The sequence below is a fragment of the Aphelocoma coerulescens genome (genome assembly GCF_041296385.1).
Source record: "Aphelocoma coerulescens isolate FSJ_1873_10779 chromosome Z unlocalized genomic scaffold, UR_Acoe_1.0 ChrZ, whole genome shotgun sequence".
Taxonomy (NCBI): domain Eukaryota; kingdom Metazoa; phylum Chordata; class Aves; order Passeriformes; family Corvidae; genus Aphelocoma; species Aphelocoma coerulescens.
Window position 1 is genome coordinate 66,243,519 of NW_027184085.1, and position 24,871 is coordinate 66,268,389.

General features: G+C 35.5%; 1 protein-coding gene across 3 annotated transcripts in view; it reads right to left on the reverse strand.

The window, feature by feature from the left end:
- Positions 1-24,871, reverse strand: part of CHD1 (chromodomain helicase DNA binding protein 1) — a 55,563-nt gene that overhangs the window by 12,784 nt on the left and 17,908 nt on the right. For all 3 annotated transcript variants that reach the window (XM_069001648.1, XM_069001646.1, XM_069001647.1), the window contains exons 3-28: positions 22,948-23,152; positions 21,913-22,017; positions 20,555-20,622; positions 19,204-19,353; positions 18,625-18,899; positions 15,998-16,223; positions 15,049-15,149; positions 14,618-14,796; positions 13,457-13,584; positions 12,653-12,869; positions 11,966-12,055; positions 10,954-11,144; positions 9,676-9,864; positions 9,204-9,366; positions 8,635-8,787; positions 8,070-8,141; positions 6,300-6,449; positions 5,563-5,711; positions 5,235-5,331; positions 5,033-5,128; positions 3,925-4,101; positions 3,594-3,754; positions 2,201-2,242; positions 1,380-1,510; positions 874-1,012; positions 14-164 (exon numbers count right to left, since the gene is read on the reverse strand). In XM_069001648.1, the coding sequence (XP_068857749.1) occupies positions 14-164; positions 874-1,012; positions 1,380-1,510; positions 2,201-2,242; positions 3,594-3,754; positions 3,925-4,101; positions 5,033-5,128; positions 5,235-5,331; positions 5,563-5,711; positions 6,300-6,449; positions 8,070-8,141; positions 8,635-8,787; positions 9,204-9,366; positions 9,676-9,864; positions 10,954-11,144; positions 11,966-12,055; positions 12,653-12,869; positions 13,457-13,584; positions 14,618-14,796; positions 15,049-15,149; positions 15,998-16,223; positions 18,625-18,899; positions 19,204-19,353; positions 20,555-20,622; positions 21,913-22,017; positions 22,948-23,152 (3,805 nt within the window). The remainder of the gene's footprint in view (positions 1-13; positions 165-873; positions 1,013-1,379; positions 1,511-2,200; positions 2,243-3,593; positions 3,755-3,924; positions 4,102-5,032; positions 5,129-5,234; positions 5,332-5,562; positions 5,712-6,299; positions 6,450-8,069; positions 8,142-8,634; positions 8,788-9,203; positions 9,367-9,675; positions 9,865-10,953; positions 11,145-11,965; positions 12,056-12,652; positions 12,870-13,456; positions 13,585-14,617; positions 14,797-15,048; positions 15,150-15,997; positions 16,224-18,624; positions 18,900-19,203; positions 19,354-20,554; positions 20,623-21,912; positions 22,018-22,947; positions 23,153-24,871) is intronic.

A 24,871-nucleotide genomic window follows, 5' to 3' on the forward strand; every position in this document is an offset into this window, starting at 1 on the left:
GTAGATGACATACCTTATGTGTCAAACTGAGATCAGGATCCATTTTTATCATTTCCCAGCTGCCATAACCATATTCATAGATGCCTATTAACAAATTGGAATCATCTTCCTTACCCCAATCTATATCAAAATGAGCAGCCTTGGTGTGGCATGGGATGACATATCTAGAAGAAATATATTAGAATGACAAAAAAAAGATTTTTACATCTGAAACTTAAGAGAGGGAGAAGGGAACATACTAAAAATAAGGTAACTAGATTTATTTTTTCTGCTAAGATGCTGGTAAATTTAAGAAATTAATCCAAATATTTATCATAATATTTTCTTAGTATTTCTATAAAATATTTATTGAAATCAGCACTGGAATGTGTTTTAAAGCTGAGTAAGACTAAAATATGAAGACCAGACATCTGTCTGTAGCCATGAGCTGTATGACAAAATCGGCTAGCCATGAATAAAAGCAAAAATCATCATCCAAGTGTTCTAACTAAGTGGATAGCTTAGGAATTGCAATACACAAGGTGGCAAGTTTAGAGGGTGGAACAACTACTGCTGCACTTTGACACTCCTCTCAAGCAGAGATTACACATTTAGCACCTTAGCAAGCCTGAATACTAGTCCTAATTATTACTAGTAACTGAACACAGTTCCTAGTGAATACAATTGACAGGTTAAAGCTGTTACTGGCTTCTATGGCAAAGGAAGAAAAAAGGAAGTACAGCTGTGGAGCAGGTTACCGCTGCCAGTTCTTAAAGGGAATAGAGAGACAATGCTTTTAGAGTGCTTGAGTCAAAGTTGCCAAAAACAAATGCTAGTAAGACTTGAGAAGTTGTCTGCATTACTACTCCCTTAAAAAAATGCAAAAATCAATACCTTTTTCTTTCTTCTGGATCTGAAGGAATGGATTTGTGCAGTGGTGCCAACTCTTCCTCGTGAGAGATGACTAACTTTGCATTTACTTGCACTCCTGAGATTCGGAATGTTGGGCCTTTAACCTTCCCAAGTCTACCTCCTTAAAATAAATGATAAAAGCTATTAAAATATTCACCTTTACCAATAGCATCAGAAAAATGTAAAGGAAACAATTATACCACATGACATTTTCTTAACCAAATGCTTGAATTAAAAAGCCCCTACATAACAGGAGTACTTCTAAATTTCATAGCAAATCAAAAACCTACTGCATTTTTCAGTGGTAAGTCACACACAGAAAGGAGGAAAAGTCACCTTATTATAACCCTGGGGTTTTTAAATAATCCAGTATACACCTCAACATTTTTGTACCTATTTCCCAACAAAACTGTTTTCTGTTATGATCAGAGTGCAAGAGTACCTCATTCTTCTTGACACTGTCCCCTCAAGCCCCCTGAATACTGCACCTGCTCTCTCTTGTCCAGATGAATTGTCCTTTAAGGCTTTAATGCATCCATTATGTACAAGCTCTCCCAAACGTCTGAGATCTGTCTCTGATTTATCAACTAGCTCAGCATCTCTAGCTACAGCATCTAGCCTGTAATAAAAAAATACTCATTTTTATTTGTTGGTTATGAATGATTCCTTCAGACTTCAAAACTAAAGAAATGATCACATAAATTATCAGTCACCTGTGTTTTCTATTTGATGTACAATTTTGATCCAAGAAAGAAAATCCTAAATGATTTAGGTATGAGGACAATACAACAAGAACTGTAAAAGAAGCCTAACCCTAGTGTTATTACATATTTCTTTAGAAAAGAAAATGAATCATTAAATTATACATATATATGTGTATCATATCATCACATGCACTATAAATATTTTTAACGATGGGAAGTTTCTCTTAAAATAGGAATAATGAAAGAAGCTTAAAAATGAGAATTGACAATATGTAAAATGCAAAAGTAACTTTGACAGTCAGAGTGGATACACTGATAGGCTCTCATGAAATAGGCCTATCAAACATGACAAGTGAATGATTATTACCAAGGAAGATTAAACAAGTCAGCAGATAAATATAAAGGAAGTATTCCTCCAAATAGCAAGGTCTGTTGTGTGGCTGTTCGCACACACACCATACATAAAGAAATGGAAGACACTACACTGAAGTCACACTATATTCAAGATGATGTATTTCCCCTACTGCCTAGTTTCATGGTACATTCTAATTTTTATAAAAAAGAGATTCCAAGTTGCCACACAAATAATAATCAAACAACTTTACCTCTCGAGAGGGCCACCAAATTTCTTGTAACTCTTGATAAACCTAGTAACAGAAAATAATTTTGCTATTTAAATATATGCTTAACAAACAACATTTGTTTTAAACTTGTATTGATACAATTGTTAATCTTAGTATAATGCTATATAGACAATGGGTGAAAAAAAACGTAGAGAGTAGAGAAGCTTCATATGTTCAGATAAACAAAATCAGAGTTTTATGGGTTTAAGAACTGATATAAATAAAACAATAGAAGATATAATTTATTTCAGAAATTACTTTATTAATTTCACAAGACTGAGGATTCAGCAGCTGTATGTATCTAATAATGAAAACTGAATATGGATTTACAGTAAATCAAGATTTCAGACAGTATGTTATGTGTAGTTACCCAGATATTAAAAAGAGCAATCTCCAACAGATAGTTGGAAGGTTTCAGAAAATGACATGAAAGATACTCTCTGTTGAAATATCTAAGTGATGGAAAGAAACTGGAGATACTTGGAAAAGAAAGGACATTAAATAAAAATAAATTAAATATAAATAAATAAAATAAAAGAAGAAAGAAGACTTCTTTAACAACGAAGTTACTTGTGCAAGCACAAGAATAGCCTTGAAAAAAGTACCAATTTGTCCCGCTGTTAGATGAGACAGAAAGCCATAAAAGATCTTTGAAGTTATTCTTCTAAAAAAATACTGAGAACTTTACAGCTTTTTAGAGAAACATGCATACTTGAATTTCAGAAGCAAGTAGCATTTCACAAACCCAAAAATGTTAACCAAAAGGAATTCCTCCTCCTCCTACCAAAACAATATTTCAGCAAATACTTAGCATATACAGAAGGGACCAATAACAGTACAAGTTTCAAACAGGATTTTATATTTTCTTAGCTTTAAAAAAGCAGGATATAACAATTCAGTTACAGTGCCAAGAAGTGTAAAAAGAAAACAAAATCCTATCAAATTTTTTCATTTGTCACCAAATAGATTAACACCAGCACCACAGGTTTTAAGATAAATTGGTAGAAAGCAGATTATTTGCTCATTTCTTTTTAAAGAAAAGTTCACCCCTTGTAAAATCACTGTCAGTGACCACCCAGTGAAAATACTGCCTTCACAGGCTGCAGGAATTAAAAAACTTAAACCAATCATGAGTATTTTTCAAACCTAATTTTATACCTCATTAAAATGGTTCAAATTCTTGCTATGGCAGTTCACTATGTCAGCACCACAAGGTAAAAACATTAAATGCTTACAGTAAAAAGATTTCAAAGAACTTCAGGAAAAACAGAAAAACTTCAGGAAAGCTGTACTTTCAAGACTAATAATAATATTATTAATAATAATGATGGTAATTTCTTGGCTCTTTAAATATGCATGTCCTCCCATATCTTACCGCCTAATCTCTGCATCACTAAATCCTTTAATATTTTCTCGAGGAATAGTTCGTGGTCTTCCACGTTTTTTTGGCCTTTTTCTCTCTGAGATGGAATCACTGTCAGATCCAGAGTACCTTCTGCTCCTACTGCGCCTCCCTTCGCTGCCATTGAAGCTGATCTGGAATTCCAGAGCAAGCAAGCTATATCAGTAACAAATACAAGCAAGTTTTATCTGCCCTGTCAAAAAAATGTGTTCAGAAAAGGAAATAAAAAAACCCCAAACCCCAAAAGCAACAAACTACACCAAAAGCAACACAGAACTACAATTCAGTCAAAACCAAGAGACACCTGTTTTGCACAGTTTCTCATCCTTGGAAGCATGTATATTTCTTCAAGTTCTTTTTGTCTTTCCTCCTCTTCTATTCTTCGCCTCTGGACCTCTGGAATGATTTCTTCCCAATTTCTTGAATTTCTTTCTGGTTCCAACTCAATAACATCTTCATCCATATTGGAGAAGTTGGCCACCTTGTATACCAAAATGTACATATTTTCATCAAATCAATACATGACATAATTTGAAAAAGACTGATCAACTACTATTTTAGGAAAATGAAGTTACAGATGCCATATTTTATGCATATAATGTATTTACATATTTATCTATTTTTATATATGCTATTGTATTATAAGCTATATATATATTTATAAATACAAAATGTTTCATGAAACAGTCTCTAAAGAAAGTATTTTTACTCATTTAGGAAAGACAGACTCCTTCAGCATGGGTTAAGATGAGATAAAAGGAGAATCATGTCCCTCACATATGTATGGTGGTTATTTAATTTCCTTCAAAACAGGGCTAACAACATTTGAATGCCTGATTTAATGTGAAACTATAATAATATAAAACTAACCAAACATTAATACCATGCAGATATCAAAATATATTGTGAGTAAGCGATAGCAGGAGAGCTGTGTAATAATTTCCTTAACTAAACAAATATATCACGCTCTGCTTTTTTTTTTTTTGTACACATATGTTTAACTGACAACACTTTAAAACACCTGGCATTCCAAGTTTACTTTAGGGCTAAAAGCAACTTGCAGAAATGATCAACTAAGAAACACAAAGAATATAATGTACTGCATTTAATGATACTACAGCTGCTTAATACAAAGGCAGCCCATAAAACACAAAATTAGAATTCTAATCATTAACACATTCATAAATACATCTCATTTTATTATCAAAATACAGAAAGTATTTTAAATTTTTTATACTGATGGTGGGTATCATGTATAGGTGAAGAACATTTTACTGGAAAGTGGTAGAGAGTTGACTTACTGAGGCATCCATTTCCAAAGAATGAAGAGATAGAGATAAATACATAGAAGAGAAATAGTACTGTTTACAAAGGAAAGTATAATACGGCAGGAAGGCAGGAACAGAACATACCTTGAACTGTGAAAGTAACTCATCTCCTACAGTTAGTGGACCTGGCTCATTTTCCCGCGTTTCAGCCCTCTTCAAAATTTCATCTATATCCATTTCCTGAGGATTTAAAAAAGTAAAAATTCTTTACAATTAAATATTTCGTACATATTTTTGGCTGTTTTATCTGTCTAGTCCAGAAGAACTACTACTAATTGCTACTTACTTGAGGCTCCTGCTCTTCCCCTTCAGGTTCTTTAAAAAGTTCCTCAGCACCAAACTTCAAAATTGCCGACAACTCCTCCTTATTAAAAGGTGTTGAGCTGAAATAAATATATTTCAGAAAAAACATTTTAACTTACTAACTTGGAAAAGTTCTTTATAATCATAGTCAATTTAGCTATCTTTTTACTGTTAAACTCTTCATATATTTGACACACATATTTAATACGAAAATAAAAATCTACAAAGACTTTGCATCTTATTTTTTGCCTTTTATTTACAAGTGAAATATTCTTAAGGGTCAGTTGGTATAGAAAAAAACACAAATGTACCTTGAAGGAGTAGAGCCTGTATGTAACACAGTTTTCCCTGTAGTGTCCATTCTCTGAATTACTAAATGATCTAACACCATCTTTTTCTTGGCTCGTTCAAGAATATCTTCTTCTACTGATCCTTTTGTGACTAGTCGATAAATATTAACCTATGTGTATTTAAAAAATAAAAGATTTTAGAAGCAGAAATCTCAAGTCTTCATTACATAACTTCTGATTTATTCATGTGTTTCAAATATGAAATACTAGTTTAATCATATTACCACAGTCTTTACAGAAACGTTTTTAAAACCCAAATAAACAGTCTTAGACCTTTCTTTATAAACTTCAGTGACATCGCACAAGCATTGCCACAGGAAATAATGTCATATTTCTAATTGTTACTGTATGTCTTCTGTAAGAAGGAAACAATCCTATAGAGACCTAGAATATTTAAGCATGGAGGATGTGCCTGATGTAGCAGTTATTTTGTAGAATGACATCAGACCAATGAATGTGAGACTGACAAGTCCACAACTCTTCTCCCTCTCCTACCCAAATACCACAGCTGCCATATTATTTCTTCCTGTATGGAAACTTAGGAAAAAAGAAATGAGCATTAGTAACATTTCTGGACATATGCAGAAAGTATTAGTTATTCGCAAAAATACATGAGAACTGAATGGTGCAGACAGAGAGCGGACAGCTGATGTACAGAACTGTCCTTCAGGGCTGGAGCTTAAACTGAGTGTGTTTACCTGTTTCTTCTGTCCAATTCTATGTGCTCTAGCCTGTGCTTGCAGATCGTTCTGTGGATTCCAGTCAGAATCAAATATAACCACAGTATCAGCAGATGCCAAGTTGATACCTAATCCTCCAGCTCTGGTAGACAGTAAAAAGCAGAAGTCCTGAAATCATAAAGTAAGAAATAGTTTTATATACAGTACTTGTAATATTCCTAAAGGAACCAATATACTTTATGCATGTTGTGGTACGGACTACAAAATCATATTACTACCAAATCCGTAATTGCTCTATGTTTAAAGCTTCTTTAAGTATAAAGCAACTGCTGAGTACCAATTTCTTTCATAAAGTTGCTGACTTCTCAACAGTTTAAAGGAAGCAGTATCTTATATGAGGATCACTGAGCAAGACATCCCAACAGAACTAGATTGGTCAAAAAGTACCAAAATCTTACTGTCAAGGCCTTTAATGTTACAAAAACCCTCTTCCACCCTCCCTGCCCCAAGCCCTGCAAAACTAAACAGTCATGTCAGAGCAGGGAAAGTACTTGAGCCTATATGGTGAAAAAAACCTGTAGACAATAAAAAATTATTGAATCAGAGATAACTATGAAATACTGTAGAAGGAAACTGAGACATGCAAAAAAACAATGTATGAAATCTAAGCTAAAGTAAAACAGGTTAAAAAAACCCAAACAAACCAAATTTTCAGTACAGTTACAGGAAACAGCAAACATTAGAATACGGAAAGAGTCCTGAGAATTGTGTGAAAGATTTCCAGGTAGCCCTTAGCTCAGTAATACAAAACTCTACAAAATCCCCCCCAAAATGTTATTGAATTTTAGGAAATAAAAGCTACAACTGAGAGCATTATTTTTCCTGCAGCACAAATGAAGAGTTTGCCTCAATTTTAGAAATGCACAGTTTAAATTCCTCTTCATCTCAAAAACGTACAGTGTAACTGCTAAGATTTCAGAAAATGTCAACAATGTCCATGAAAGAAAGCTGAAAGAGAGTTAGCTTTTGTATTTAACATATAGTTCAGTCCTTCTCCCTCCACAAAGCAGAAACAAGCTCAGCAGCAACTAATAAATGCTATCTTCAAATACCAATTAAACAACCAAACAAACTAAACCCCAAAACCAATGACCAACCAACCTCCCCTCCCCCAAATCTGCCAGTGGAGGACAAAGGATTTAAACTGATCAAAGGTATGCAATGACTTGCATAATAGGAGTGCTAAATAAGGTACAAATATTCCAGTTCAGAATCTAAAGAATTGTAACAGATGGCTACATACTTACAGGTTGTTCACAAAGAATTGCTAGAAATCAGTACTTTACTATTTCTTCCATGGCATGTAAACAGGTGGCAACAAATGAAGATTAACAGAAATTGTATTTGAAACAAGTAAGACATGATTGTTCGTGCAAGGATATATGAAGTTAGTTCTGCCCATTGCCAAAGGACTTTCGGATGCTAACTGCTTAAGTTCAGTACTCCTGTAAATATTATTAAATTCTACAGAGGAACAAAGCTGGGGTTAAAATTCTGTAGCATTTATAGAGCAATCAGCTACCATTTTCCTAACTTGTATGTTTTCTACTTAAACCTCTTCTAAAAAAAAAAAAGGTTATATAAACCTTATACTCTAGGCAGTAGCAATGAGTTTCCAACCTTATTGATATATTCCTCACTTTTTTCAGCCCTTCTTTTTTATGCAATGTCGTCTTGTACTTCTTGGGAAAAAATTAAAAGAGACTCCTCAGGAAAAAAATACTGTACCTCTGATCCTTCTGCATTAAAATGATCCAGTGCTTGTTTCCTCAATTCCCCTTTTATTGATCCATCAAGTCTCTAAAGAGATTGAGAACTACAGTTAAAAAATAATTTTTATACTATATTCAAAATCAGAGCAACTTCAACTGTCAGCTGCCGAAACTGTTATGTGAAGGGAAAAAAAAAGTAAGTAAATAAACAGCTCACATAATTTTTAGCTCATCTGTTTTACTTCAAAATAACATTCATCACAGAGCCAGTCCCCTTCTAGAAAAAGAACGCATTTTCTTCCACTTTTTTTTAATCAAAGGGGTAAAGGTCACATAATCACGAACAAAGCTGAAAGGGACTGCTGAGGGTCAACTTGTCTAAATCCCCTACTCAGACAGGGACAGCTAAAGCATGCTGCCCAAGGTCATGCCAAGGTAGCTTTTGGACCTCCACAAGAGACAAAATTCCATAACCTCTGGACAACCTGTTCCAGTGCTCTGACACCCTCACAGTAAAGAAAAGATTTTGTTAATATTCAAGATCAAAGCTTCTTAGCTGCTATTACCAGCAAGTTTCTTACCTGAAATGGGAATTGACGATATTTCAGATATTCTGCCAGGATGTCCAGCATCCTTACCATCTGTGAGAAAATCAGGACTCTGTTGCCACGTTCTCGCAGACGAATCAGTAGCTTGTCAAGAAGGATTAGTTTCCCACTGCTACGTATTAAATGCTACAAAAACCAAGAAACGTATATTGCAAAATAAATTAATCTCAACACCAATACACACTGGGGTATGTTGGACATTCATCTGAGGTTTGTTTTTCTTTCTGTTACTGTGGGCAGAAAAATAAAAGCCAAATTCTGACATTTCTGAAGAATTTTACAGTTTAAAACATCCATACAATAATATGTAATTAAAACTGGGCATATTTATTTAGTCAATTCTCTGTCAACTACTCAGTTCCAACTAAGAATCAAAAAATACTTCACTGTAAAAACCCACGATGCACATTTTGTGGAAAACCTCATTTTCCTTAATATACTTCAATAAGAACTAATGAACTGCCAAAGCACTATAAAATTCCGTGAAAACAACAGATGTTTAACTTCTCTTTTCTTTTTTTTTTAATAAAAAGTAACATTACCTGTAAGGCCTCCTGTTTATTATAGAATTCATTATCATCTGGTGGTTTAATGAGGTAGCAATGGTTACAACACTTCTTGAGTTCCATCATGATGTTCAAAAAGCCTGAAGTACTGCCTTTTGAACCTTTGCTAAGGGCTTTATAATTCCTGGTTAAAATCCACCTACGAAATAAAATGTACAATATTAGTAACTTCTAACCATATGTGGAAGCAAGATGTAAGCTCCCAAAATGAACAAGCTAAAAAGTAAACGTATCTCCCAAAAGTATATATAAATACACCAAACAAAAGAAACTACATGAACAGACATTAGACCACCGTAATTCCTGAGCCCTTACTTCATAGAATTTTATTGCTGAGAAACCCTATAGAAGCTTCAACTTCTATACAGTACAGAAACCACTGTAATTCAGTAAATTGTATGTAGACATATCACTGAAACAGCAGAATACACAAAGAGTTGGTACATACTTGTAGTATTGCTTCTGCAATGCGCTCATTTCCATCCTCAGAATTTGCTCCACTTTAGCAGGTAAAGACTTTTCTACATCTTTTTTAACTCTTCTCAGCAGAAATGGTTCAAGTTCTTTGTGAAGACTTGCATAACCATACTCTCTCCCTTTGCCATGCTCCTCCTCAAAATCTTCCCATGAGGAAAACCTTCAACATAATAAAATATGAACACAAAATAGTGACATACTGTGAGTGACCTGACGAAGCAAAATTCAGGAAGAAAGGTAACACAGACACAGAACATGTATATATATACCACAAAACCACATAAACATTCAGATTTCTTCCCCACTCCCTTCTGTTTAATCCAATTTCTGAACTTTCATCCCCCAAGAAATCCCAGATATTGTGCCTGTAAACAAAAGAATGGAATTTTCAAAAAATGCCTACAGAATGAAAACTTTCGATTCCACCATGGAAATGCAACGATTTCTTTTTCTGCAAGGACACTTGTCTAGATAGTTGCAGAAAATTCCATTATATTCTGTCAAGATGGCATAAAAAGCCAGCTCCAGGTCTAGAGGGTGTGCAAGAGAACAAGAATCTATTTAAAATATGTCCTGCAGCTTGTATGGTCTAGTTGACATGTAGCTATCATCTGGACTAATAGAGTTGGAGAACAGACTTTATGATCAAACAAAAGAATAATGGCTGCCCAACCTCAGTGGCTTTGCTTGTAATGTTCTGAGGAAGTCAGTATAATCATAGCTCAAACTAAATAGAGCTATGGTGCTTAGCACTTACAAGATGTCTGACAGGAACACATGCTTTCACACATGAGCTCTAGTTTACCTAAGGTTTGAACAAGTCAGTACAAAATCAGGTCAACACAATAAACTTACCATATGCAAAACATATAGGAAAACCGGCTATCTAATTGAATTTGGATATTTGGCATCTTGACACAAATTTGTTTTTATAATAAGTACTAACAAAAGAAAGATTCCATTCTTCTTCACCCAGAGCAAATCTATATGGCTTTCCTCTTAGACTAAGATGAAGCCTTTTTTCCAGGTTCTGACCTATACATCAATCCATCATTTTTATGCACTGCTAAAATGGGAAAAGGTGACAACTTCTACCAGCATTACTTACCTAAAGCAGCATGAAAAGATATATGCATTTACTTTATATAGGATATTTAAGCTATCTTTCAGTACAATTCCCTACTTCTACTGATTCTCACATCACTACACTACTTTGCCATAACAAACTTGACAAAAAACTCTTTCTTACTTTTCTGGCATGATGAAGTGCAATAAAGACCAAAGCTCTTTGAGGGAGTTTTGCAGAGGGGTTCCAGTAATAAGAAGACGATGGTTAGACTTGAAGTCTATTAGAGTTTTGTACAGAAGAGAGTCATCATTTTTTAAACGATGAGCTTCATCAACTCCTATGAATGCCCAATTCAGGCTACCAAGGAATGACTTAAAAGAAATGGAGAAGGGGGGAAACATTATTCAAATAAACACATTACATAATTTCCCACATTATACAATCAAGCTATAAACCAAATAATTTCTTGGTGTACTGTAATAAAATAACAGCTATATGTTTTTAGTACTAATTATGGCTTTTACATTTGCCAGGTTCAATGAAAAGCTGTGTAGTCATCCCAAGAAAGCATAAATTAAATTTATTATTTAAAAAGATGCCCAGAAGTCTGACCCACATGAAGCAAACAAAGTCAAAATGTTCTGCTTCCTGAATATCTGTATCAATTTCCACATGCTGTTAGGATTAACAATAACTCTGTGTGCTATCACTACAGAGACTGTATTAACACATGTAAACATACTACTGTATGCACAGTATCACAGAAAAGCTATAGGGGATTTCCTAGTTTTGTATCATATTTGGGGCTAAGGATTGGGTTCTGTTTAAGTTCTGTGATGGTGGTCTGCAAAGAAGTAGAGCATGAAGTTGGGAGAAGATCATTACAGTAATGAGAATCTCAAGCAAACTAAGAAGAAAAAAACTAAGAAGAAAATTGTGTTACCCACCTCACAAAATGGGAAAAGGCTGAAAGCTTCACCACATATACATAAAATCCAGAAGTGCTTAAAGTAAGAAAAGCCCCCACAAGAAACAAAAACCAAAACACCAAACTATGCACTGTTGTACTTTCAAAAGCAAAAACTATCAGACTTGCCATAAATTTAATGGGTCATAAACCAAATACATGCAAGTCTAAAGAGAATTCTATATTGGGGAAATTATTTTTGTCTCCCCACAGAAGTGCCATTACCTTATCCTTTAGCAAAATTTCATATGTTGTTAAGAGTATGTTAAATTTCAATCGTTTTGTCTGTGGATGCATCCATTCATGAGTTCTTATCTACAAAAAGGAACAAGTAAACTGTAAGCTGCAGAAAAAAGGTCTTTCTGACTGGAATCAATTCAAGTACTGCAATAATGTAGATATTTAATAGCATAAAGTAATATGGTAACAAAACAGAGGGACAACACACACATATGGAACATTTTATACACACATATATATATGCACACATACCTTTACACACTATATATATACACGTACATAACATACAAGAACTTTTTATTTTAATGGGTAAGATTACTAACATTAAGAAAATAAACCAACAACCTTTCAGGAAATAAACAAAGATCATGACTGGCTTTCTTACATACTTATTTTCACTATATCCACCTAAATAATCGCATGGCAGAAGATAATTGGTTTTCAAATGCAAGACAACATTTTTAATTCTCTTCACTATTAAGCAGAAAGGCAATCTTTCACACACATTCACATGAGATCAAAATCTAAGCTTTCAATTCACATTTTAAGGACATAGGTCTTCAACAAATATTTGCTCAGTCCCAACCAAAATATTTGAGATACGCAGATGATAAGAATATGAAGTGAGTCTTGTCTATGTACAAGACTTCCAGTGACAAGAGAAATACTCACCATATTTCTGCTAGTTATGTCTCCTAAGTAAACTACAGCATTCATCTGAGGAGCCCAGGTTTGAATCTCCCTTTGCCAAGATGTCAATGTAGAAAGTGGCACAACCAACAAGAAAGGCCCATATAATTGATGCTCGTGAAACAGATAGTTCAGAAAAGAAATAGTTTGTATTGTTTTACCCAGACCCATTTCATCTGCGAGAATACAGCTATTGCCCCTAAAAAAAAACCAAAAAACCAAAAAAACAACAACAAAAAAACTATTTAGGGGAGGTGTGGAGAGGGGGAAAGTAGTTTGGATAAGAAGAAGTTATTATCTTTTGACCACAAAACCCACTCATAAAAGTTTTCAAGATTTTGCTACTATATATTTTGAATAAATTTATTTACATGGTTTTTCCATTAAAAAGATTTCCCACCCCTCCTATCCCCTTAAATTAACAAAAAGGTTGCAAGTAGACCTCCTGAGTCTAATTTTAAAAGTTTAATACTAATGTTGACATTCCAGAAATGTTTGGGTTTTCTGGTTTTACTGTTTTAGGTTTGTTGGCTGTTTTAAAAATACAACTTATTCCACTGAAACTAAAAGCAAAGTAATAACACAGCTGTTTTTTGTTGAGAATGGCCATGTAATGATAATTTTGGTACTACTTACAGCAAAACCAGTCCCTTCAGACCTCTACTTTGAGTTTACAGTATGAAAGTCTCCAAAAATAAAAAACCAAACCACCAAACAGAAAAAAGCATTTCAGTACTTTACAAATGTTTGCAATTTACAAACAAACAAATTTGAGACTATACTTACTTGCACCATGAGTGAGCAAGCCAGTTCAACCCATTTAACTGATAATCTCTTAATTCTAAAGTTTCATGTCCTCCAATGTAAGGTGGTTGCTTCTTTAGTGCAACAAACCGTGGCCTTTGTTTTAGAACCTGTGAAAAGGAAACTGATCATCAGTCAATGATTGAAGCGTAACTGACTGAAGTTACCAAAAAATCTTCCTGTAGAAAAAGTAACAGGAGGTATTTACTAGGTCATCAACTCTAGTTTTTATCCATCAGTGTAATCTAGGCCATACAAAAACACCAAGTAATTTGCAAGTTGACTGCTAATCTAAATGTCCCAACATGAGTGACATTAACTCACTCAAAGTTTTCTTTTAAAATAAACTACAGTAGTAAACAAACCCATTTCTGAATGCTAGTAAAAATGCAGGGGACTGGCATCTACAAAAACCTACTCTCAGTAGTGCTACTGTCCATACATCCTACTATGTATCATTACTGCTGTTCTGAAAAAGCTTCCAAAAAATACATAGCATGTATTTGATAACTGGATTAAAAAAAAAAAAAAAAAAAAAAAATCCCATTTTTACTATTGCAACTGATGTGGTGGCATGAACTTGGCCGCCAGCCAAGCTGCCACCCAATTGCTTACTCGCTTCCCACCCCAGAGGGACAAGAGAGAGAAATGAAAAGGCAAGAGTGAGAAAAAAATTGTGGGTCAAAATAACAAGTCTACTGCGTGAAGGAAAAACACCCACCCAATCAAAACAAAAAATCATAGGAAAAAAACCTCACAAGTGACAGAATGTGAGTCACACATTAATTCACCAGTAGACTGATGACCAGCAAATCTCCATGCAACAAGCAGCCCCCGCTCAGCCCATGAAATTTATTGTTGAGTAAAACAGTAAATGGCACCAAGCACCTCTTTGGCCAGCTGGGGTCAGCTGTTAACTGGTGTGTTCCCTCCCATCCCCATGGTGGGGATGACACAACAGGACACACAGAAGGCCTTGACATTGTGCGAGTGCTGTTCAGCAACAGCCAGTATGTGTTACCAAAACCATTTAGGTCACAAATCTAAACCACAGACTGTAGAGGCTATTATGAAGAAAATTAACCCTATCCCAGTCAGATCCAGTACAACTGATTATAAATCCATTGCGAATTACATACTCACCTTGCAATCTTTAAAGGGAGTGGTCTTGGATTGATTTCTGCTGAAATACTCATCAATGCGTGCCTGAAACTTTTTGGCAATGAGAGCTCCATCTTCCCAGCTACATTCAGAGTAAGGCAGACCCTGCCACTTACAATAGTAGTCCGGATAACCAGCAGCTGATTTCTGATTTGAATGAGCTGCAAAAATGCACCAGAAGTCTAATCAGCATTTTACTTCTGTACTGTATGAAAACATTCATTTGAGGTAATAATACAACAGAAGCTAGAACCATACAGCCAGCCTGACAGCTCTTCTCTTTACCTGAAGATTTGTTTTGGATTAAAAAGTTTGTGATATCAACATTTTACATTTCTTAACTACAAATACAAGAGCATTGAGAACATACAGAATTCCTGACATAGATTTCTGTCCCCAAGTTTGTAACATACCTATTATTCTTTCCACTATCTGATATTGTTTATGTAGATCATCTGTAAGCTCCTGCTGGCAGTTGTAATATTCCACATCTTCTGGAGAAGCGTTTTTCAGCCTGGAGTGGGAATTAATTTACAACACTTATTACACGATATAGCTCTAAAACTAAGAAAATTCAGCAACTCCATAGCTCTGAATGTAATCATCCCAGGAATGTAATCATCCCAAGCTTTTTTGAAGGAACAACTTAAAAAATCCTACTTCAAAGTGGCTGGCCTAAGTGCCTCACCATTAATGACTGAGAATACTTATTGAAGAAAGTAAGTACTCTGCATTAGTTGCTTGACTAATACAACTGGTAGCTGTAGTAGATGTGTCTCTGGATAAGCAGTACACTTTACAGTTTATTTTCATGGAATAGTATTCAGGGTGGTCCACTCTGTAACAGTCCATCTTATGACTAGTTGCTAAAAATCCCACCAGCATTCATTGATTATATTAAACATACTAATAAAACTGGATACCAAAAAGGCGACTTTAAAATACATGTATCTCTTCATGTTTTTATTCCCAGGCTTCGACCTCAGGTTTCAGCCAAGAAAACTGAATTCTTCAAAATAACCTGAAATGGCTAATGCACCAAGAAAACACTGATTCTTGTAACAGTTCCTGAAGAACTGCAATCGAAGTATAACAGAAAAATTACTAAAAGGTACAATTTATTATTCATTTTTAAACACTACCCATCTTGTTAAAACTCCATTTATAACACACACGCACACATCAGATTCAGAGGATTATGTTACAAGAACATGTTAAAGGGACTTCGGCTTTCAAAGTTCTTGTCTTCCCATTGCACAGACACTCAAAGTTATGTCCTCAAAACGAGGTAACAAGTCTCAGAAACACAACAGAACACCCAGAGTGTTTCAAAGTAAGTATCATAAAAATAAAAAAATTCACCATCGTTTTGTTTCCTGATCCTTTTTCTTATAATTGTCCAGTTTCTTCATTCCTTTAACATTTTGTTGCTTCAGTGTTTCCTCAGTTTCCCAAGTGTTATGGATGTGCGACCAACCTTTCCATTTAATAAGATACTGTATTTCTCCCGGCTCCTTTGATTTTTCAAACCCAACATTTGGGTCACCATCTGCCTCAACTGCATAGATTGTGGTTGCAGCACCTGTGGCTGAGAAAGAAACCACACCATATGACTTGAGTAAGTGTGCATTGTCATAAGTTAACCAGTTAGAAATGTAGTAGAAAAAGTAATTGGTGGTAATTTTAGATGAGCATATACTTGACTAGTGTCTACTGCACTCAAGTCATTACTATCATTTGAAAAATTATGATGTAGATATGTTAACACATGCACAAGTTGTCAAGAGAATAAACAAAGCAACCAAAACTTCTACATCTAACCTGCAATATCTTATCCTTCCTCATAAGAACTTTATTATTTTTATATTATTACTAGTATTCCTGGTTTTTAAAGAAGTCACTAGGGAATGCTCCACTGCTTGTCATCTTCTGTTACACTATTCTTATCTCTGAGCATTTAAAATTATGCCATCTGATGTTATGTCTGGTCAGCCTCAAGACATGAAAAAACCTACTAACAGAGACACTATAAATCTCCCTTTTCCTAAACAAGTTTGTTACTTTTCCTGCCTCTGTTATCTTATCAGGTAAAAATTATTAAATATAGATTAAGTACAGACTGTATTGTAGCTGCAGCACACTAGCAGAAGGAAACAGGCTCACTTTGGTGAGAACAGGTTACAGAATCACAGAATATTCAGAGCTGAGAGGGACCCACAAGCATCATGGAGCCCAACTCTTAAGCCCCTAGGGGGATCAAACCAATAACCCTGGCATTATTAGCACCCAGCTCTAACCAAGTGAGCTAATCTCAGTGGTGTTGATAAGAAAATGAGCCCACCAAGCTGCTGGAGCGGACAAAGTCACAGAGAGGCAACATCAAAAAGCATCAGAAGCAGCAACATCATCTGGGCAGGAAAAACAAAAGAAGCTTAGTTCCTAAGGCTTTGACCACAGCAGTAACGCCACACATTGGAGCAGTATAAGGGATAGCATGGGATAGCATGGGAGAGAGAATTTGAGAGAAAGAAGAGTACAAGTTCTGAGAGGGGTCAATAACTTCAGACGCTAGTAGAGAAAGGCAGCCCTGAAGTGCAAGGGGCTCAGCATTTGGGTGGGGTTTTTTCATGTTTCTTTTTATAATTAAGTGTCAAAGTATGGGAGAACTGGTTACTTGGGTCAAGGAGAAGGCTGAGGTACTCAACTGTTTTGCCTCAGTCTTGACAAGCAAGTGACCCAGCCACACCAGAGGAGGCAAACCAGGGAGGGAATGAGAGAAGGAAGAATCATCCACTCTAGGAAAAGATCAGGTTTGAGACCAATTAAGGCAACTGAAGGTGCACAAATCCAGGGAACCAGATGAGATACATCCACAGGACCTGAGGGAACTGGCAGAGGAAATAGCTAAGCCACTACCATAATTTTTGAGGTCATGGTGGTCTGGGGAAGTTCACACTAACTGGAAAAGGAGAAACATAAACCTCATTTTTGAAAAGGCTGGGGCCCCTACCATAAAAAGGATGTGGGCTTGCTGGAGCACATCCAGAGGAGGCCATCAAGATGGTAAGAGGGCTGGAACACCTATGCTATGAAAACAGGCTAAGAGTTGGGGCTGTTATGCCAGGAGAAAAGAAGACTCTGGGGAGATCTTGTAACACCTTCTAGTACCTTAAGTAGGCTATAAGAAGGCTGGAGAGGGACTTCAGACAAGGGCATATAGTAGTAGGACAAAGGGTATTCACTTTAAAATGAAGCAGAGTAGGTTTAGATTAGGTATTAGGAAGAATCCTTTGCTATGACAGGGGTGAGGCACCGTAACTGGTTGCCCAGTTACATACAGAGAAACTGATGATACGCCATGCCTGGAAGTGTTCAAGGCCATACTGGATGGGTCTTCGACCAAACTGATGGAGTGTTTACCTGCCAGTGGCAGGCAAGCTGGAATTAGGTGATCTTTTAGGTCCCTTCCAACCAAAACCCTTCTATGAGTCTATGATCTTAACTTGCAGACTCAAATACAAAGCAGAACTGCTAAATACCATTGCAATTTTAGGTGCATTTTTTGTAGCCATTCCACACATTGTTCTGTATTTGTACTGAAGTAACTGAAATCATGGTTTCAGTGGTTCAGCCTTGCCAACACCATCTTTCAATGTTCAGACCACTAGTCTAGTCTACTTTCTCCACTTCACTGTATATAATTTATACTGATCAAGTATCACTGAACTGTCCAAACAGTGTCATAACATTATGGTGTGCATTTATGCAATACAGAGTTATCTTCCACCTGATTTTTATTTTCTACTTAGGTATGCAATTTTTCTGTATTTTACTCTGCAATACTTAGATGGGAATAGGAGCATTCTTATGAATATGAGAGGTGAAACAGTATGACTTCTTTGTAACTTTAAAACTAGCGCTCTTCAACCTACAGTTGGGAATATGCATTGAAGTTGCACCATGAACTTAAAAAGAATCTTAAAAAATACCTCCTTTACGGCCAACTCGACTATCCATAAATTTCTCTATAGTTTCAAATTCATCTTCTTCAGGTTGTGGAACATCTTCTCCACAAACTTCTAGCAAATCATCAGAATCTGTCTTGGTTTCTTCAGCTTCTTTGTAACTAATATTGACTGTTGCCTGGCGACGAGATCCCCTCTTATCATAATCATCATCATCCTCCTCCTCCTCATCATCCTCTGATGAATCAAGTTGCCTCTTTTTTGGTCCTGCACTCTTTTTCCCACTTTTTGGCTTAATTCTTGAAGGCAATAAGGTATGAGACAACAATGATGTTTCAACAAGGACAACAATAAATCTTCTGCATTGCTTTCTGAATACATGTATTTAATGAATGTTCAATTGCTCTGCTTTTATTTAAAGCAGACAGGAAAATGTACTCACTAGAAAGCATTAATATATTATCATATTATGTATATTTAAAAATAAAAGTACTTTTTTTTTCTCAAAAAGTATTATTGTTTTCAGTCACATGTATAGTAGTAGTAAATACTCAATTGCTTTTAGAAGATAGTACCAGAGCATTCAAATGCCCAGCTTCTTACCTGCTTGGAGGCTTCCGGCTTTTGGCCTTGTTTTTTGGCTCATAGTCAGATTCACTCTCTTCACAGCTGCTTTTCTCCCGTTCTTCCTCTGATTCAGAATCAGAACCAGTTCCCGATACTGACCCTGATCCCGACATTTGCCAGTCCTCACTGTACATATTGAAAGAAAAAACAGTAACTTCATGTTGTTGCATTTTTAAGAACAGTTATTCATCCATGGGGGATCTGCTGTAATTTCAAGACTCCTCACAGAAATAAAATCTTGTAACAGTTATTTCAGTCGATGAGACAGAAAACTGTCATCAATGAATACTAGGTAAGTAAAAAAATGCCCAATTGTATCAAAGGGATTTGGACTACGTTTTCTGTTCTCAAGAGGTAGATTTAAAATCTAAAATAAAAACAAAAATCTGGATTTCTATATAAATTTCAGCTTGAAGAAATGAGTTAACGTGACATTGAGAAAACAAAGCACTTAGCAAGTCTACCCGGAAAGATACATATTCATCAGAACTTAGGCATGCTCAAATCATGAAGTCCTATCATGTTGTATTCTGGAGAGCCCTGTATTGTCTAATGCCTACAGTCTCTGTGGCCCATGTGAAGAATCGGCAACTTTGCATGAGAATTGAAAAATACTAGAGGCAGATTTGAGAAACACAGAAAAACATGAATTTCAGCAACTGGTGAGTGGCACTGGCTCCCAAAAGCTCCCACTAAACTCACATCAGCCAGGCAAGGTACTATGAGTACTTGTGACCGAGTAGCAGGATCTCCTTGTTTCTGCTTAACTGGTATTTTTTACTTCATGACAGGAAAGACGATGTACAGTACCTTGATTCAAACTCTTGACTTTATACAGGAAAATTCAATCTTAATAGCTTAATTAATATCAGTATCAAAACTATTCTAACTTTTAAGCATGCCCAAGAAAAGGAAAAAAGAAAACAAAAGCAACCCCACAAAAATCCAAATGAAAAGCCATGTGCATTAACTAAGGGATTCCAACTTGAATTTGCTGTGAGACAACCCACTTAAGTCGTTTTCCCATCTCCACAAGAATTTTTAGGGAGGGCTTCCAGCTCAAAAGTAAACTGCAACAAAGTATTTTAGAAATAAAAGCAGTGATGAATGTTTTCAAACAACATTGCAGACTCGTTTGCTGAGAAACTAGTATGATAGAGATGTTCATTTGGGAGCTTATTTTAAAAATTACAAAACTGGAAATGAAAGACCAAGACAAATTAAAAAGAGAACTTAAGCATTTCAAGAGTGAGGAGATGAAGCATAAGTTATGAGCATCTGTCTCTATGATAAAAAATGTGTGCTATTACTTAGGAAAATATCTTACTCTTTATGCTTTTTCTTCTTGGTTTCACCGGATGAGTCATCTGCTGAATCTTCACTACTTGAGGAGTCCTGCAGGTGAAGGAAATAAACCAAACCCAATTCATTACGACAAAAAGAATTAAGTACTTCTAACAAGTCGATTTTGAAAAGATACATCAGCTTCTACTTTCAAATTGGAGGCATATTATTCATGTTTCACCTTCTTCATGCTTCACAGTTCAGCTGTTAGAAGACTGCTATTGTTTTTCTCTTTATCCATCTATAAATACATTGTGCCACGCCCTGAAGAACACCACATAAAATCCCCATCTAAAAAAATTATTATTGTGCCTACATAAAAAGTCATGGTGTAAGCTGCTCCACATTAATCAAGATGATGGCTCTGTAAAAATCCTAATGAAATCTCCTACCCTCAAGAGCTTTTTCACCTTCTATATTTGTTCACATCAAAATACCGGTTTAAGAAAATTCTGAGAATAGCACGTTCCTTCTTTATTTACAATAGCAGAAAAAACAAGAACCCTCTTAATGTTGGATTTTCTTAAGGCAAATCTCATTGTCATAAACTTAGATTTAGAATAACTTTTATCCTAAGAAGTATCTTTCTGGAAGAGAGTGCTTAACAGCTGTAAATTACTATTTTAATGATAGGTGATTAAGTTTTCTGTTTAAAAGATGAGCTGCTGAATCAGACAAAAACAGAAATCCAACCAAATGAGTGTGACTACATGGCAAAGTCTTTATAATACAAGACAAAAAGACTGCTTTACATATGAATTCCATTCCATAGTTCTGACTAGTGTTCTTAGAAGATGTTCCTACTGTAAAAAGTCAGCATTTCTGTAGCCTGATTTCGGTTTTGAAATAGCTGGAATACAAGCCTCATTCTTAAAATACAATTCTTTTGTAGTAACTATTTTAAGACTTGTAAAAATTAGTTTTCTACTTCATATGGAATTTCTGAAAACCATAGCAGACACCTTATACAAAAACATACTGAAAAAAATATTTTAGCATTTTTATCTGTCTTTAAAAAACTCAAGAAGTCAAAAATACAATGTACATCAGTACCGTGTGGCTTGAAAATTTTGTCCAGACAACACAGAATAGCTACCTAGAACCAGCACAGAATCAAGACTGCTATAATTTTGGGACAACTCACTTGAAAACAAATAACCAGAGATATCTTTATATTTGCTTACAAAAATGTCAGTTATTTGAATGTTAATTTTATAGACTAACCTCAGACTTCTATGCACACTAAGAAAATACAAATTTGCTCTATGTAATTTTATTTTAACGGGTAAAAGAATGAGACAGGCATGTGTACATTTTAAAAATCTAAGTTACATTAATCACCTCTTCTGAAACACTGTCTGATGAGGCTGCCTTTTGTTGTTGTTGCTGCTTCTTGAGCACTGCTGATCTTTGCACAGCAAGTATACTTGGACTAGACTTCCAAAACTAAACAGGAATAGAGATGCAAGAGTCAGTTAAACATACTGAAAGTCTCCAGTTTACCATATATTTACTTTTCCTAAGTAGCATCTTAATTTTATCAATTAAAAATGTCATTACAAAATACTGCATTAAGTAACAGTATCAGTCAGCTTTTTAAATAGTAAGATTTCTACAAAACAGAATGTTATATGCTAATCACCAGGATAACTACTGCAACATGTCTAACCCTGTTGTGTAGGTAATTGTTAAGGCAAAACTTTATAAAGTACATTTTAAAATTCACACAGATAAATTCTTTCAGATTGCTTGACTGCTATTATGTTTCATACAGTAATACCTCAGTACATGAGAAAAAAATCTAACAGAGAATCCTTAACAGTCTTCAGTTCTTGGTGTAACTGATCTATGTAACTGATCTATAACTATCTTCATAAATATGATCTACCACTCCATAAACATGGGAGAGTGCAGGTAATTCTGGCCCACTGAACTGAAGAGATTTCTCAAAATCACTTTTCCCTGCACTTAGATGACTTATTGATAAAGAAACTGTATGTAAGCTTGAAATTTTTATACAACTTTTTATTAATACAATTAAACCAAGCATTAGAGAAACAATGTAAAAACAGAATTCAGAAATAACATTTATGTGTGTCTTTGTCTTCTACAAGTTCCAGTAGATTAGTGCATGCTTCTGTATGATGAAATTTAGGTAGGCTTTTAACTCAAAACACTTACAAATCTAACTTGCCCGAAGTTTAAGGCAACAAAACACATGCTTTCACTAACACAACCAAATTAAAATCTAATTAAGAACACTTCATTGGCTCCTTTTATTTTTTAAATGAACACTGCTCTTGAAAATTTCAAAAGATTTTTTTAGTATTTCCCTGCCACCTCCCACCAAAGGGCTCATTTATGTATCTTGTTTACCTCAGATCCATCAACTTTTGGTGGTTTAGACTGAATTTGTTTCTTCTCTCTAGATGTGTCAGACTCTGATTCTGACTGAGTGCCTGACTCTGAACCAGAGTCAGAGTCACTGCTGCCTGACTGGCTGCTGCTTCCATCACTACTGCTTCCAGAGCTTGAACCAGATCCAGAAACTGATGCTGACCCAGAATCATCATCTGATCGGCTGCAATGACAAGTTAGTAGGATATTACACAACTGCCAAGGTAAGAGGATTAAAAGAAAAGGAAGTCACCTTAACTTTACCTATAACTCAACTGTTAAAGTGAGACCAGACAAATGGGTAGTACACAAATGGAGCCAGTTGACTAAATAAGTTGAGTTGAATAAAGCTAAAAATAAACAGGGAATAAGAATTCAAAGTGTAATTAGATAGGCTATGTGAAGCCAAAATAAAGATAAAGCAACCATTCCAATTAATATGGCAGAGTCACGCAGGGGAAATAAAAGTGGTGGAAATGTTTTGTACCCACACAAAACTGTTGAGCTTTACCCCCTCAAAATTCCTGCTTAGCTCCATCAAATGCCATATTAACTAATGGTTTAGTCTACTTCACAAAGACCTATCCAATATTGTTTTCGATCTTCATACATCAGTGGTACTCCCTAAAAAACAAAACAAAAAGCTACACAGACTGTGCTTTTCTGTTAAAAGAGCAGCACAAAATTTTCCCACGCAGACAACTCTGAATTTGTCAGAGGTGGTATGACTTGTGCCAAAGCACTTTCCTTGGCATACACTTGAGCCGTGAAATTATCTCATCTGTATATTCATTTTACACCAGATTTAACATAATTAGAACACACATTAATTAAAGATAAATACGTATTTTATGACCATTCAAAAACTTTACAGCATTTGTTTTTCTAAAACAACTTCACAAAGTAGATGAGTTTGGAACTTTAGTAAAATTCCTCATTAGATTAATACTAAATTTCAAAGGTATCATGAGAAAGAAACACCACACAGCAAAATAATTTCAAATTATGTATACATTGACTGAAACACTTAAAAAACAGAGTAAACATGAAGCCAGAATTGCAAATGTTAAAGCCAAAATTCTATCAACGCCCAGCTGATCCCTGCCACCACAATTCATCTAGCTGACAGTTAGCTGGAGGTGAGGGTGGGGAGAGGGAATATTGATCATCTGCCCCAGAATATACTTAACTGACAATATTTTAAAACTGCAAAACAAAGCAAAATCACTCCTCTGCTTTTGCTGCCACCAACAAAACTGTGCCAGTGAAGAAGAAATGAAGCTATTCATAAACAGATCCCTGCAGAGGGTACCTCCATCAGCCATCTGCAACCAGCAGTCGTGAAATAAAGAGGGGCAAAGTGACCATGGTGAAGCTTCCTTGCTCTGAAGGGCAAGATGTGGAGAAATATGTTGCTGCTGTGTTCCCTGTACTTGCTGAGAGGAAAGCTGGGAAACTACAAGGCTGCGCTGAAATTTCCAATTTCTTTCTTTCATCGAAGTCTTACTGCAGGCATGGTACTATAACACTAACCTCACTTGCCCATAAAGCATGTTACAGAATATGACACTACAGTGTATGACCAGAGGTTAAATGACAGCGGAAATTAACAGCACTCCATGATTGTCTTCTGAAGAGATTTTCATTGTAATAGAGTTTTTGTACACAAACACTGCCTTACCTTAAATATTGAGTAGATCATACCTTTACAAAACAACCACATTTCTCAGCAAAGCAAAGTGCCGTAAGTACATGTCAGGGGGACTACAGACAGCAGCACTAACTATAAAGAAGATACACAGAAGAAAACTCAGCATGGAGAGACACAAGTAAATACCAGCCAAAGTTCCAGTCATAAAAAGTTACCAAAAAATGTAAATCCTACAGGACCTTGAAGGAGGGG